Genomic DNA, 14,215 nt, shown 5'->3' with positions numbered 1-14,215 from the left:
TCAAGGTCGAATCCTCTTGTTGTATGATTTGGCCATCCTTCTTTGATAAAGTTGATGATGACAGATTGCGGCTATCCTCTTTTCACTTATCAGATTCAACCGTTCACATTTAACCTTCTCCCATTCTAAACTCTTCTAGCTCAAAGTCTATCAATACTCTCAATGATGGGAGTTCCACTTCTAAAGGCATCAACGCCTCCATTCCATATACCAACATGTACGGGGTGGCTCCTATTAAGGTTCTAACTGTAGTGTGATATACATGAAGGTAAATGACAACATCTCATGCCAATCCTTATAGGTGACTACCATCTTTTTTGACATTCTTGTTAGCAGCTTCTACCGCACCATTTCATCTTTGGTCTATAATGGCGAAGAATTGGAATGCTTGATTTTCCATTTAGTGCAAAGCTCCATTATCATCTTGCCGTTGAAATTCTGGCATTATTTTTCTAGTGGACCATATCGATAGATCAATATCTTTCCATAAATTTCTTCACCACTTTTTTCACGTGATCAAAACATCTCAACAAAGTTTCGTCAGATGATCAAGATAGAAATCCATTGCTAACCTCCTCAACGTCTTCTTGTTGATTTTTGGATGCCCCATGGGATATGTCTAAGTTTTGGATGAAATTCTTGATATCATAGTTGCCAAGGGTTTCCATCAATTTCTCTTTCAAACTGAGCAATAAATGAGCTAAGTTATTTCTTATATCAATGTGTATTGGTTGTACCTTGTGCCCAAAAGTCTATTCTAGCCATAGAAGCTGGCGTGACCAAAACATCAAAATGGTTCTTTCCCTTCCTAGATGGGTGAACTTTTATTTCCTCAAATTCTCTAGCCCATTTAGACAAGTATTCTTGGCAAGTCTCAACTTCTCGTCCTTGGTTTGCCCTTTTCCTTTCACTTGACAAATAATCAAAATCGAGTCTCCAATACACATCTATCTTTCTGATGTTTAGCTCTAATGCAACCTTTAAAATCGAGAATGCAAGCTTCAAACTCAGTTGTGTTGTTAGCGTACCCAAATTGCGATTTAACTAAAACCGGATATTGTTTCTTATTAGGAAAGATTAGCACTGCCCCCACTCTATTACCACAACACCCTCAAAGTACATAATCCAACAATCTGGTTTCCCTTACTCGACTGAAAGCATATTTTTATCCAAAAAATCAAATCTTAACAGCCCATAAACTTTCACAACATGGTCAACTAGGTGATTGGCGATGACATTCATGGCTTTTCTTGTCATATATACTATGTTGTACTCAGTTAGTAGAACTTGCCATTTTTCAATTCAACTCGATAGATAGGGGTGGATTCAGTAGGTATTGCTTGATTTTCGTGAAAGCTTCTCCACGTTCTTATTCCAAATTCCAAGATTCTTCCTCCTTAACAATTTGAAGATGAGGTCATAAGTCGTGGTTAATTGGGATATATATTGAGCAATGTAATTCAAACTTCCCAAGAACCTCCCTCTCTAGGTCATGTCATCCACGTATACTTTAATCTCTTTTTGCATCATGTTGTGAAATAAAGTTACCATAGCACTTTGGTAGGTGCCCCCAACGTTCTTTAACCCAAACGGCATGACCTTGTAGCGGGTTTCCAAGCTTGTTCATGTTGTTCATTTTTGTGAATCCCCTAATGTTATTTTCCTACCATTCTTCCTCTTCTACCCCTAAGTCTGGCCATTCATTCTCAGTGTAAAGTGTAGGTGTAGTTATGGAAGATTCGTTTTGAAAAGAAAAATGATGTGTAAAAACACCAAGATGAACTTTTGAAAAGGCATTTGGAACCTCGATTTAAAAAGTTGAAAAAAGGAAAACAACACAATATCAATGATCAAACAAGCATTGTTGATTAAATCACCAAATGGAGCTTCTTGGGTCTCCTAATTCTAGAACATCTCTCCCTTTATGGATGCAAAAAGATATTATGGAGCATACATCCTAAGGATAGGCTCTAGTTCCTTTATGTGAGACATTGGGTAGGTTTACTACTGGGTCTCTAAAAAGGGTCTCTTGCTGTTCCAGTGATCACCCTCGTAAAGGCGATATGGAGGTCCCAGCAGTAGTGGATTGCACGTGTGTACCAATCACAATCAGTCCTAAACACTCAGCAAAGAGTTGGGTTTACACAGAACTTAAACCTTGACTCAAGTCATAAAGGCAAGCTACTAGTCCCCACTTAACCTTAAAGTTACAGGTGTGTGCCCTCATAATATAATAACAATAATAAAGTGATTGCATGACCATGCCATGTACGATAGAATGTAAAGATGTATGCTAAAGCTTTTAAACAAAGCATGTAAGAAAACAAAAAACCAATAACACATAGCCTAAACAAACAAAAAATCAAGCTTAGTCCAAGGGTCCCCAGTGGAGTCGCCATTTTGTCACACCCCCTCAAAAAATTTATAAAGGCACGACATCGGCTGGCGATTTTCGTTGTGTTCTAAGGATTTGGTTCTTTGGAGTCGCCACCTAGTATTTGGTCACTAGGAACCCTAACTGGTCTTTCAGAGATTCTAAGGCAAGGGACTGGTTGCGTAAAGGGAAGGTACTAGCACCCCTAATACGCCCTACCTAAGGTAAACTGCTTTTTGTTTGGTTTGCTCCATAGTCTATGGTGTTGGTGTCTTCTAAACCCGTCAATTTATTTTAGATAGAAATCTAAGAAAATTCCATGTGCGATAATATTTTGGATGTTCGTCCTTTTAAGGATTTCTTCATCCAAACATTAGCGGTGGAACAATAACCACAACTTCTCCTTCCCAAAATAAGATTTTTTATAGTTTTTGGAATATTGGCCAATACCCTTTGGAGTTTTACAAACAGGTTGTAAAATCCACAAATGCAAGAAAATGATTTGTGTTTAAGAAATCCATGTGAAAACACATTTTCAAAACTTCCAATATTTTGTTTTTTTATATATAAAAAGAACATTCAAAACATGTTAGTGTATTAGCCGTATGCATGAAAAACAAACATTTTTTTTTAGTAAACATTTTTTTTTGACGAAAACCGGGTATTTTTTATACCGAATTTGTATCTTTACAATATAAAAATACAAACCGGTATTGACCCAAAATACAATAATAAAATTACAGAAGAAATCACAAATTCTTTGAAATAATTTTTTTGAAGAATTTTTATTTTTTTATTTTTTTTTAGGGCTGACCCAGCGGGGCCACATGGCTGGGCTGAACCCAGCAGGCCTCATGTGAACAGTGAAATAAATATGATGTGAACAGTTGAAATAGCATTTCACTGTTCACGGTGAATTATATGTGATGTGAACAGTGAATTAACATTTCACTGTTCAAGTGAATTATATTTTTCACTTCAACAGTGAAATGCAAGGAAATGGTGCATGCACAGCGACGAAGGGGGTGCAAACCTGGTGGCAGAAATGATGTTGAAGACGATGGCGAACACTCCCAGTGATGCTGGTGGCGGGTGGACAGGAAGCCAATGGGGGCTCACGATGGTTCTGACGGTGGCAGTGGTTGGGAAGCTCGATGACAGCAGCTGTTTTCTCTTCTTCTTCCCCTTTACAGAGGCGTTGCTTCTTCTCTTGGTTTCCCTCAGTCAGCAATGTTCTTCCCTCTCTATGGCAGCTTTGTGGAGGCGCTGGTAGTGGTGGCCGGGGAGTGACTTGGACGGTGGTCGGTGACTGTGGAGTGCGGTGTTCAGCCCTTCTTCCTTTTCTTCTCTGCGTTCCTCTTCAGCTATGTTCTCCTCTGCTTCCCTTTTCTCCTTCTGCTCCCAACTGTGCTGTTGTCGACTAGGAAGATAGTGGTAGCTGGCGGTGATGGCTTTGTTCTTCTTCTTCTCGCAGCAGAGGCTCGGGTTGCTGCCTTTTCTTCAATGGTGCTGCTACGTCTGGGGAGAAGATGATGCAACCACCGTGTGTGATGTTTTAGTGGCTTCTTGAGGTGGAGATGTCGGTGAGAAAACGAGTGATGATGGTGGTGGTTGATGAGGGCCAACGGCGGAGAGGGAAAGAGAAAAAGAGGCTGGTTGCAGGAAAACTGGGCAGTAATGGCTGATTTTCGTCCGACTTTGTGTGTTCTTTTCTCCCCCCTTAGGTCTTTAAAAGAGATTCTATTTATAGGAAGTGGAAGAGGGCAATCTTGTATACGTTGGGGAAAAATTTCAGCCCTTGATTCAGCTGGGAAGCATCTCAATCGTTGGCTCAAAGTGTGCACCTCGAGCTGCCAAATTTGGCAGCTCAAGGCTGTGAACTGCCCGAGGTGGCCACTTCGAGCCACTCAACGGAGCCGTTTCTAACTTTTTCGACTCGACCGGACCATTCTCCGGATAAAAGGGGTTTGCATGTGAACATGTTGGTGTAAGGTTTGTCGGATTTGGAGGCCACACGAGCCGGAAAACTCGCCTGGAAAGCAGCCACTCAGGCAGCGTTTTGAGGAAGAAAGTGAACAGTAAATTAAGGCACATTTTCTCAATTAAATCCCTAATTGGCCCTTAAACTTCAATATTTATGCAATTAAGCCCCTGATTTGACTTAATAAATTCCTAAAAATCATAATTTGGCCCCAGAACTTTAATTTCTTCTAATTAAAGCCCAAATTGACTGAAAAATCAATTTTTTCTTGCAATCAAATCCTTTATAAATTCAAATAAAATCCAATTAAGTCCATAAACATCCAAATTTGGGCTTCTCCTCAAAATTCAAAATTTCCTTCTCAATAGGGCTCTCATCCTTCAAGAAAATACTGTCAAAATCCAATCTTTGTATCTTTATACTCTTTGACCAGTTTTTCTAACCATTTTCTGAGTGCTTCTGCCTTCCGTTATTTTTCTAGCCTCTTTTGGCTATTTATTTTATTTATTTTTGTGGGGACCCAAAAATGGGTTACAACAATAATATAAAAAATCTAAGTTGATGCACAAGATATTTTTGTCTTTTCATTTTTATCTTATATATATATATATTATATATATATATATATATATATATATATTCAAGTTCGCTACATAATAATTTAATAAATATAAATATCTTGAAAAAAAAATCAATTCCAGTAGAGTTAATACAATCTATTGTTAAAATAATAATAATAATATAATAATAAAAAAGACAACTATGTGCTAATTAGGCATCAATGTTATCAAAAAAGGGTGGAGTGGGAGGGCAATAAAAGGAATAAAACCATGTCATGCTTTAAGGGCAAATTCATAGATTGTGTATGGATTCAAGGACTATCTAGCCATGTTTTTATTAACATAATCTAAATGGCTTTGCATGTTTCTCTGCTGACATTGAATACGAAGAGAAATTACTAGCATCAAAGCTTTAGATATAAATCAAACTGTATAGAAAATCAAACTAAATGAGACTTACTTTAATTAACAAAATTCATTTTGTTTTGACATATGATGTCAAATTATTTGTTATGGTTCATTCCAATTTCATTTTATACTCAGTCAAAGTCCTAAGCAACTTCTTTTCTTTTTTCCAAAACACTCAAAGTTGGTGAAATAATTGGAAGAGATAAAGATTTGTCTAAGTGTACCTTAGATGAGATGGTAATGGCTTAAATTCATACTTAGATGTCTCTTGAATGGATGATTTTATATTCTCATTGTCATACCTAATATCTTCAACTTTTGGATTTTGAGTATTCATTGCATTCCTTAATCATGGCTTGTTTGGTATCGATAACTTGAGAATTAGTGTGACATGTTTCTGAGAATAATAAGGAGGCTTAACCTATTGGTTAGCCAACCCTTTATATATATATGTGTGTGTGTGTGTGTGTGTGTGTTAGGCAATATACAATAGGAATGGTAGCGGTTACCACACAAGAGTATGACTACAATATTTTCTATATACAATATTTTCTATATAGGTACATTCTATAATTTGCCCCCTCAAGTAGTAAATGAGGCAGTAGGAAGTGGTTTAATGAACACATCTACTAGTTGATCCTGATAAGAAATAGAACAAATCTGAATCTCCTTCTTTGGTACTCTATCTTAGACAAAATGATAATCAGCCTCAACATGTTTTGTGCGAGCATAAAAAATAGGATTTGCAGACAAATAAGTGGCATTAAGATTATCACATCAAATGGTAGGAGTAGAAACGGATGGAATTTGAAGATCTATCAATAAATACTGAAGCTAGATAACCTTAGTATTGCCATCGGTTAAGGCTTTGTACTTAGCTTCAGTAGAAGAATGGGAAAATTATACGTTGCTTACCTGATTTCCACGAAATCAGCATCTAACCAAAGAACACAAGATAACCACCTGTGGATTTTCTATCATTAACACTACCTGTCCAATCTGCATCTATAAAACCATGTAAGGCAAAGGAGGGACTACGAGTAATATGGAGGCCATGTGTTGTTATACCTCTAAGATAACGCTGGATGTGTTTAAATGCAACCTAATAAGAATCTATAAGAGCATGCATAAATTGACAGATTTTATTAACAGCTAAGCAAATTGACAGCAAAGCAAATAAAGTTAGCTGGGGAAATGAACTTACTGACCTTTACAAGCACATCTCTTATAATTCCCTATGGATGCTTGATTGACCTATCCGCCAATTAAAAGGATATCATGGTGGGCTTTAGCTTATCGAGACCAAGTTTCTTAAACACTAAAAAAAAAAAGCATTAAGTTCACACCTACACCTAAATCACATAGAGATTTTCAAAATAAGAATTTCCAATTGTACAATAGTAAAACTCTCTTTATATTTCAATTTAAGAGGTAAATTGTTTTTGTAAAATTAAACTACTCTTTTCAATTAACATCATTATCTTGTACTCTTTCATCTTCCAACTTCCAACTTTCATTAATATATTTAGAAATTTTCTCTAAAGCTTCAAAAAAGGAATATTAATAAGCAATTGCTCAAATGTTGGCTTCTATATTACTATAGGAAATCTTTAGTTGGTCTAGTTTCCTTTTTATTGTTGCTCCATGAAGTATTGGGGTGATTTTTTCAATCGAGATTAATAACATGTTTGAGATTATGGTGAATGTCGTTTTTCAAAGTGTTTTTTGCTCGAAAATACATCAAAATAATGTTTTTTTTTAATTAATTTTGACATTAGCATATCAAAACAATTTAAAAATACCAAAAAATTAATTTAAAGCACAAAAATCCAAAAACAATTTAAAGAGCTATTGGATCACTAAAACAAAATACTGCCCAAATATATTTAAATAAGGATAGTTTTGACATTAGAAATTGGACATGTAATTAATTTCCTTGAAATTTGGTTTAGCAAAAGGCTTTCCTTTTTGGCAATTGATATTTGAGTGATTTCATTCACAATAATCACACACAACATTGGTTTGAATATAATTAACATTCACTGATGCTTACAATTGACCTCTTTACAAGTGTTGAAGGGTCTTTCGAAGGAGCAATTTTTGCACTAATGCTTTCTCTTTTCTTTTTTGTTGTCTTTTTTTTCCCCGTCATTTTCTTCTTCCCTTTTATTTAATTTAATTTTATTTTGCTTTTCTTTTTTCTTTTTTCTTTTTCAAAATTTTTTTCTCTTTTACTAATTGGGTCTGATAGGTGTTATTATTGCCGTGTTTCATATTTGTGGAATAAATACAGGTTGGTCTTTTAATTTTTCAATTCTTCTCAAATTAGGATTCTACTTGGATGGCATTTCCTGCAGCCACGTAATGAAATGAAGGTTTGGTGGGTTATTGATGTTATAAAATAGCTTATACACTAGGAAAGGGAGCTTTATTTGAAAAGTAAGATATTTTGTTATATTTTACATTAAATCAATAAAATATAACAAAATCTCTTTACTTTTCAGATTATATATATGATAGCACTATGATATTACGTGAAATAGAATATTTTTTAAAAGATTAATTAATTATATAGGACACACTTGTTAATTAAGTCATTCAATTAATTTATTAGAAGGGTGTCTTTCTAATTATACAAGTATATTAGTATGGAAAGATATTATTTTTTAATTACAAATATCAATTTTTGATACCGGCAGAAATTATTAAGAAAACAATTTTCTTCTCTTCCAACATGCATGGCGGCCACACTTTATACAGGCCGATAGAAATTCTTAAGATGCAGATGAATTTAGACTATATCGGCAGGGGATCAAATTTATTTTCATATTTTTATTACTTTCTTTTGAAGAAAAAAATAAATCAAAAAATCTAGAAAAAGGGGGAGTAAAACTGGCTTTTAGTTATTCCACCACTACTTTTGCCATGGTAACGTTTTGATTTCTTATTTGTTGAAGCCGCTGCTTTAATTTTTATCCTGCCTTAATATTTTGGCATTGTTCTCCAAGATTTTGAGATTCTCTCTTGTGATGACTTAGTCCAATTCACTTTAATATTTTTTACAAAGAAGAATATTTATAACATTTTGTTGACAAAAATGTTGCGAGTGGGTTGCCCAGGAAAATCCCAACCTGTCAAAAATAATGCTGACCATTCTGATGCAAGCAATGACAACAAAAGCGAAGCACCTAGAAGCACAAGGGAAACTGAAAACTCCACAAAGGACTCATGTTCTGCTATAAATTCTAGTTTTAGCCTCAGTTCCACATTGCAAATTGAAAAAGGAAACACATTACTGAGAAAAATCTCTATTTTTTCCTGTGCAACAAATGGCTAATGAAGTGGTTCTACTGGACTTGAAGGCTAGTCCTTTTGCAGCAAGAGTGAGGATAGCTTTGGAAGAGAAGGGAGTAGAATATAAATCTGAGGTAGAGGACTTGAGCAACAAGAGCTCTACTCTTCTCAAGATGAACCCAGTTCATCAGCAAATCCCTGTCTTAATCCATAATGGGAGACCCATCTGTGAGTCAATGATCATAGTTCAATATATTGATGAGGTTTGGAGCCATAAACCTTCATTGTTGCCTTCTGATCCTTATCGACGAGCACATGCCAGGTTTTGGGCTGACTACATCGACAAGAAGGTAAGTTCTTAGAACTCATCAAATTTTGTTTTCTCTGTCTTACTGTGTTTAGTTTTTGAAAGGAAACATTAATGAAGTATTGACATGCAAATTGGTTTCGTCCAGATTTATCCCATCGGAAGGAATCTATGGGCATCTAAAGGTGAGCTCAAGGAATCATCGAAGAAGGACTTGATTCAGTGCTTTAAAATCTTGGAAGAAGAACTCGGAGACAAGCTATATTTCGGGGATGAGAGCTTCGGCTATATAGACATGGCACTTATTCCGTTCTACAGCTTCTTTTACACCTTTGAGACCCTAGGAAACTTATGCATGGCAGCCGAGTTCCCTAAGCTCGTGGAGTGGGGCGAGAGATGCTTGCGAAAGGAGAGCGTGTCCAAGTCTTTATGTGACCAAAAGGAGGTTTATGAAGTTGTTTTGCAGATCAAACAGAAACTGGGGATTGAATAAATATATAGAACTGCAAATGGAGAGTGTATCCAAGTCCATTCTATTGTGGCATTTTATGTTTTCTTAACTTGTTCTGGAACAGTGTTCGGTTGGTGAGTTCAGCCTGATAATAATAAAGGGTTCTTGGATATTAAACTCGGATCTTCTAAGCAGGGAGACTTATTATTTGCCAGAATGAGCAAATCCAATTTCAGATTCAAAAAAATCACCCCAACATGACAGAAAGGACCGGCAAAAAATGGCAAATAACAACATAATGCATTAGCAAAAAACAATTGTTCCTCCCTTCTTGTTGTGTCACTACCAAAAATTCGCTTAATAGCAACGGATTTACCAACGGAATATTTTTATTGGTAATTTGAGATTGAAATTACTGACGGAATTTATCTGTCCGTAATTGAGTCGGTAACTATCGACGGAAAGTTCAGAATTAAAAAAAAAAAAAAAAAAAAAAAACGAGGCAGGTCGCTGATGTGGAGGTTTTGGCGGGGAGGTTTTGTCCAACTGATTCAAAACGATATGCCCGTACAGTGACATGACCAGTTCACCGTTCAACATATCGACGGAATCACCGACAGATTTGAAATGGCTGATCCATACGATGACGTGTCTATTTTCCCGACATATGGACTGATGGATACACCGACTGAAATATCCGTCGGTGAATCTATCAGCAAAAGTTAATATAATTTCCTGTTGTCGACCCTCTACTCCCCTATTTCTCCTTCTTCTTCCAAATCTCAACTCTCCCCATCTGCAAACAGCTAACACCCAAACAAAAATCTTCCTCATCTCAGCACAACAAGTTATATTTCTTGAAGTTTTGTGATCACAGCATTTGTGTTTTGATTTTCCAATGGATTTTTTCAATTTTTTTAAGTAATTCTATCTTTTTAAATTTTAACATTTAAATGTCAATTTTGTTGTTTTTTTTAGTATATGTATTTTGTTAGTAGATGTACATGTTTTATTGTTATTTCTCAAACAAACTTGTAGTATATGAATATATAACTTTATACATGTTATGGTTTGTTTTAGATTTTGTAAGATTGTATTTGTTTGTAAATCGTTAAAACTTTATGGAATTACCGAATTACAAGTGTTGTTTTGAAATAATTAATAGCTTGCTTAATGGGTCTGTTTTTTAGTTTTTATCAATGGTATTTGCGATGTGGTAATTTTTGTAAATTTATATATATTAATTTGTACGTATGGACGTTAAATAAATTATGATAATGAATATTTAATATTTATGAGAAGTTGTGATTGGTTTGTTGGATAATCTCGAGGTAAAGTAATATTTTTGCAAGTTTATTTACCTAACTTAGTTAATTAATACATGATGTCATCATAATTTTATAAAGGTTTGATATATATAAGTCATAGATGATCGTTCATGGATGTATCGAGATTCACCCCAAGGATTGTGGAGGATGGATTATTATAACGGGGTTCAGGGTTTTATTAATTTCCCAACATCTATTCCCAGAAATTTTACTGGAGGCAGTGTTTATGTGTTCATGCTGGAAGTGTCAAAATAAAAAGTATCAGCATCCAGATGTTGTAATGATGCATCTTCTACACAAGGAGTTTATGGAGAATTATCAGTGTTGGTATGCACATGAAGAAGTATGTTTAGTAAAAGGAGAATGGGAGAAACGGTGGTTAGGTCAACTTCTAGTGCTAGCAACGTGCATGAAACGACAAATGACAACATTAATCCTTACAGAAATATGGTTATGGATGTAATAAGAATGAATCAAGGTAATGACAGTCAATGTCCAATCGTAGAAGAAGAACCTAATGCAGATGCAGCTAGGTTTTTTGATTTGTTGAAAGATTCTAACGAACCATTATGGGATGGCTGCACAAACCACAGTAAATTATCGACCTTAGCACAGGTGTTCACCATCAAGTTAGATCACGGGTTGAGTGAGGCCGGGTATGACAAAATTATTGAATGGGTGAGAAGCATTTTACTTGAAGGGAACAGGCTGAAAGAGAACTTCTATGTTGCGAAGTCCATGATGAAACCCCTCGATTTAGGATACTAGAAAATTGACATGTGCCCTAACTTCAGTTCATTTTTTCATCTTCCCCATTTTTCACCTTAACTTTTAATTTCTTCAATTTGGCCCCTAAATTGGGTTAATTGCAGCCCCTCTATTTACACGCGTTTTTAATTTTGGTCTTTGGTTTTGAATTTCTTCAATTAAGTCCTTAATCGGCCATCAAACTTCAATATTTATGCAATTAAACCCCTAATTTAACCACATTAACTCTCAAAAATTATAATTTGACCGTAGGACTTTAATTTCTTCCAATTAAAGCTCAAATTGACTTCAAAATCAATTTTCCTTACAATCAAACCCTCCATAAATTAATTTAAACCAACAATAAATTTAATTGAGTCCAATAAACATCTGATTTTTGGACTTTTCTTCCTCAAATTAAATTTTCTTTGTTAACAGGGCTCTCATTAGTCAACAAAATACTTTCAAATTTTAATTTTTGTATTTTTGAACCTCCTCAACCAATTTTTAACCATTTTCTGAATGTTCTGACATCCTCTTTTCACTCTTATATGTTTTTGATAATATTTTTTATTTTTTTGTATTTTTTTAAGAGAAAAAAAATATGAATCGAGAAATAACCCAAAAATGAGTTATGACAAGGATAGTTGATCCTTATAGATGAGATGTTTCTCAGTTGAGTTGTAGTGGTCGGAGCCTCTAGCGTGGGCAGAGATTCATGTTTATTCACTTGAAGATGGCAACTCGATTAGCCTTCTCAGCTAAAAAAGACACTAAAATAGGGATAGACGATGTGTCACTTGGTTTATTCATTAAAAACAAGTGACATGTCATCTACTTAAACCCTAAAATTAGGGTTTTCTAATTGGAAATTTGATAAATTTCAATTTAGTCTCTATTGTTTCAATTTAAGCTTAAACATCTTTAATTGGAACAAAAGTAATTAATTTCATGTAATTAGACGCTGTCAAAAATCAATTGAGACCCACAACCCCTCAATTCTCTAGTTATATTCGATGACCATATTTATTAGGCTATGAACAATTTAATGACGTTATGGACAAACACACACTGGCCCATTTTATACCAAGCTTCGATTCAATTTTGATGGTAGAATCATATATAAATTAATATATGTTTATATAATAGTTTTAAAAGAGAAATATCAGCCCTCCCAGAAATAGAAAAAAAAAAAAAAAAGGCTTTATTCAATAGAATCGCTATCTCTTTGTGTTATTCATTGTTCGGATTATCTCTATCACTTAACCCCATGCCACGCCATGAGCTCCAAAACAAATTCATAAGCTTTGTGCTGGTCGAGCACTACTGACTTTGAAACAGTTTCCCTTTGCGAGCATCTCTTAGCCCATGCCACAATCTCGGGGCACTCCTCTTCCATGGAAAATCTTCCGAGGGTCTCAAATGCGTAGAAAAAGCTGTAGAAGGGAATAAGTGCAATGTCTATCAGACCAAAACTGGCACCCCCAAAGTAGGGCTTGTCTCCAAGCTCTCCTTCCAATGCTTTGAAGCTTTCTATGAGACTCTTCTTCGCTGCTTCTTGGCGTTCACCTTTTCTTGCCCATAACAACTGTGCGTTTGGGTAAATCTGCAAATGCCCATCATCAGACAGTTTTTATAAAGGTGAAGAAGTGCTGAGCTTTGACGTGATTAGTTGCGTAAGAATCATGGCTACAAATTTGAAAGTCTCAAAACTTCGCATCTTGGAATGATCAATATATGAGAAGTTAGAGTGAGGAAGAGCTTCCTCCATTACATATGCCTAATGTCTAGTATGTTCTCCAATGAGAGAAAAGGAAATTTTCCGAAAAAACAATGTTTAAAAAAAGAAATCGATATATTGAATAAAGGAGAACAAATTAACTAGCTAGAGGAAAAGAAAAGGATGGCTCACATGTTCATCCACATAGTCAGTCCAGAACCTAGCATGAGCCCTCTCACAGGGATCGGAGGGAAATAAAGGAGCTTTGTGTTTCCAAACTTCATCGATATATTGAATTATGATGAGTGATTCACAAATCGGCTTTCCTTCATGGATCAAAACAGGGATTCTCTTGTAAACAGGGTTCATCTCTAGAAGCAAAGAACTCTTGTTGAACAAATTCTGTTCTCGGAACACATAATCTATTTCCTTCTCTGCCAGAGCAATTTTCACCCTCATTGCAACAGGACTAGCCCAAAAACCCAGTAATACCACTTCTTCTGCCATTATTATCTCACAACTTCTTATTCGCTTTCCATATTTATAACTGAATACTTTCCCATGCATGCATGTCTAGGTTCTTTTAAGGCCGTCATTGCTTGCGTAAGACCTAACAATTTGACTAAGTTATCAATGCCGGAGATCCAATCTCAGATTTTTCTTGTGAGAGAAGTCTTGCATGTCGTATTTGAAAACGTCAGGTACAAATGAAATTGTGGATCGAAGGGCTAAAAAAAGAACAGAAAGGACAAGGGAGTACAAACGAGACCCGCTTATGCGAATTCTTTATCATCTACATCTTTTTCCCTCCAGCTTTACGTTTTACCGTCGATTTTTGGCCCAAAATATATATATATATATATATATATATATATATTATATTATAGAATATACTTATATAGGAAATATTATAGACATACTCTTGTATGGTAAACTCCACCATTACTATTGTATATTGTCCTACATATATATATAGAAAGGGTTGGCTACCTATTAGGTTAAGCCTCCCAATTATTATCAACTTGGTATCAGAGCCTTCTGCCGT

The 14,215-nt window shown here is 35.3% G+C and overlaps 2 protein-coding genes across 2 annotated transcripts; one reads left to right on the top strand and one right to left on the bottom strand.

Moving 5' to 3' along the window:
- The first annotated feature begins 8,529 nt into the window (after nucleotides 1-8,529).
- LOC118038341 (probable glutathione S-transferase parC) lies at nucleotides 8,530-9,634 on the top strand. Its single transcript, XM_035044659.2, has 2 exons — nucleotides 8,530-8,967; nucleotides 9,073-9,634. The coding sequence occupies exons 1-2, from the start codon at nucleotides 8,653-8,655 to the stop codon at nucleotides 9,415-9,417; spliced, it is 660 nt and encodes a 219-aa protein (XP_034900550.1). The 5' UTR covers nucleotides 8,530-8,652; the 3' UTR covers nucleotides 9,418-9,634.
- Nucleotides 9,635-12,552: 2,918 nt separating this feature from the next.
- On the bottom strand, nucleotides 12,553-13,692 carry LOC118038340 (probable glutathione S-transferase parC). The gene is made up of 2 exons (XM_035044658.2): nucleotides 13,363-13,692; nucleotides 12,553-13,056 (listed from the first exon to the last, which is right to left on the bottom strand). The coding sequence occupies exons 1-2, from the start codon at nucleotides 13,675-13,677 to the stop codon at nucleotides 12,709-12,711; spliced, it is 663 nt and encodes a 220-aa protein (XP_034900549.1). The 5' UTR covers nucleotides 13,678-13,692; the 3' UTR covers nucleotides 12,553-12,708.
- Nucleotides 13,693-14,215: the final 523 nt, after the last annotated feature.

The sequence above is a fragment of the Populus alba genome, chromosome 11, assembly GCF_005239225.2.
Source record: "Populus alba chromosome 11, ASM523922v2, whole genome shotgun sequence".
Lineage (NCBI taxonomy): Eukaryota > Viridiplantae > Streptophyta > Magnoliopsida > Malpighiales > Salicaceae > Populus > Populus alba.
Note: the sequence above shows the minus strand (reverse complement) of the source record. Positions and strands in the feature narration are given on the sequence as shown.

Coding starts and splice junctions, on each gene's coding strand:
- LOC118038341 (XM_035044659.2), top strand. CDS start 8,653: ATGGCTAATGAAGTGGTTCTACTGGACTTGAAGGCTAGTCCTTTTGCA. Junction 8,968..9,072: donor CTGACTACATCGACAAGAAG/GTAAGTTCTTAG, acceptor GGTTTCGTCCAG/ATTTATCCCATCGGAAGGAA.
- LOC118038340 (XM_035044658.2), bottom strand. CDS start 13,677: ATGGCAGAAGAAGTGGTATTACTGGGTTTTTGGGCTAGTCCTGTTGCA. Junction 13,057..13,362: donor CTGACTATGTGGATGAACAT/GTGAGCCATCCT, acceptor GGGCATTTGCAG/ATTTACCCAAACGCACAGTT.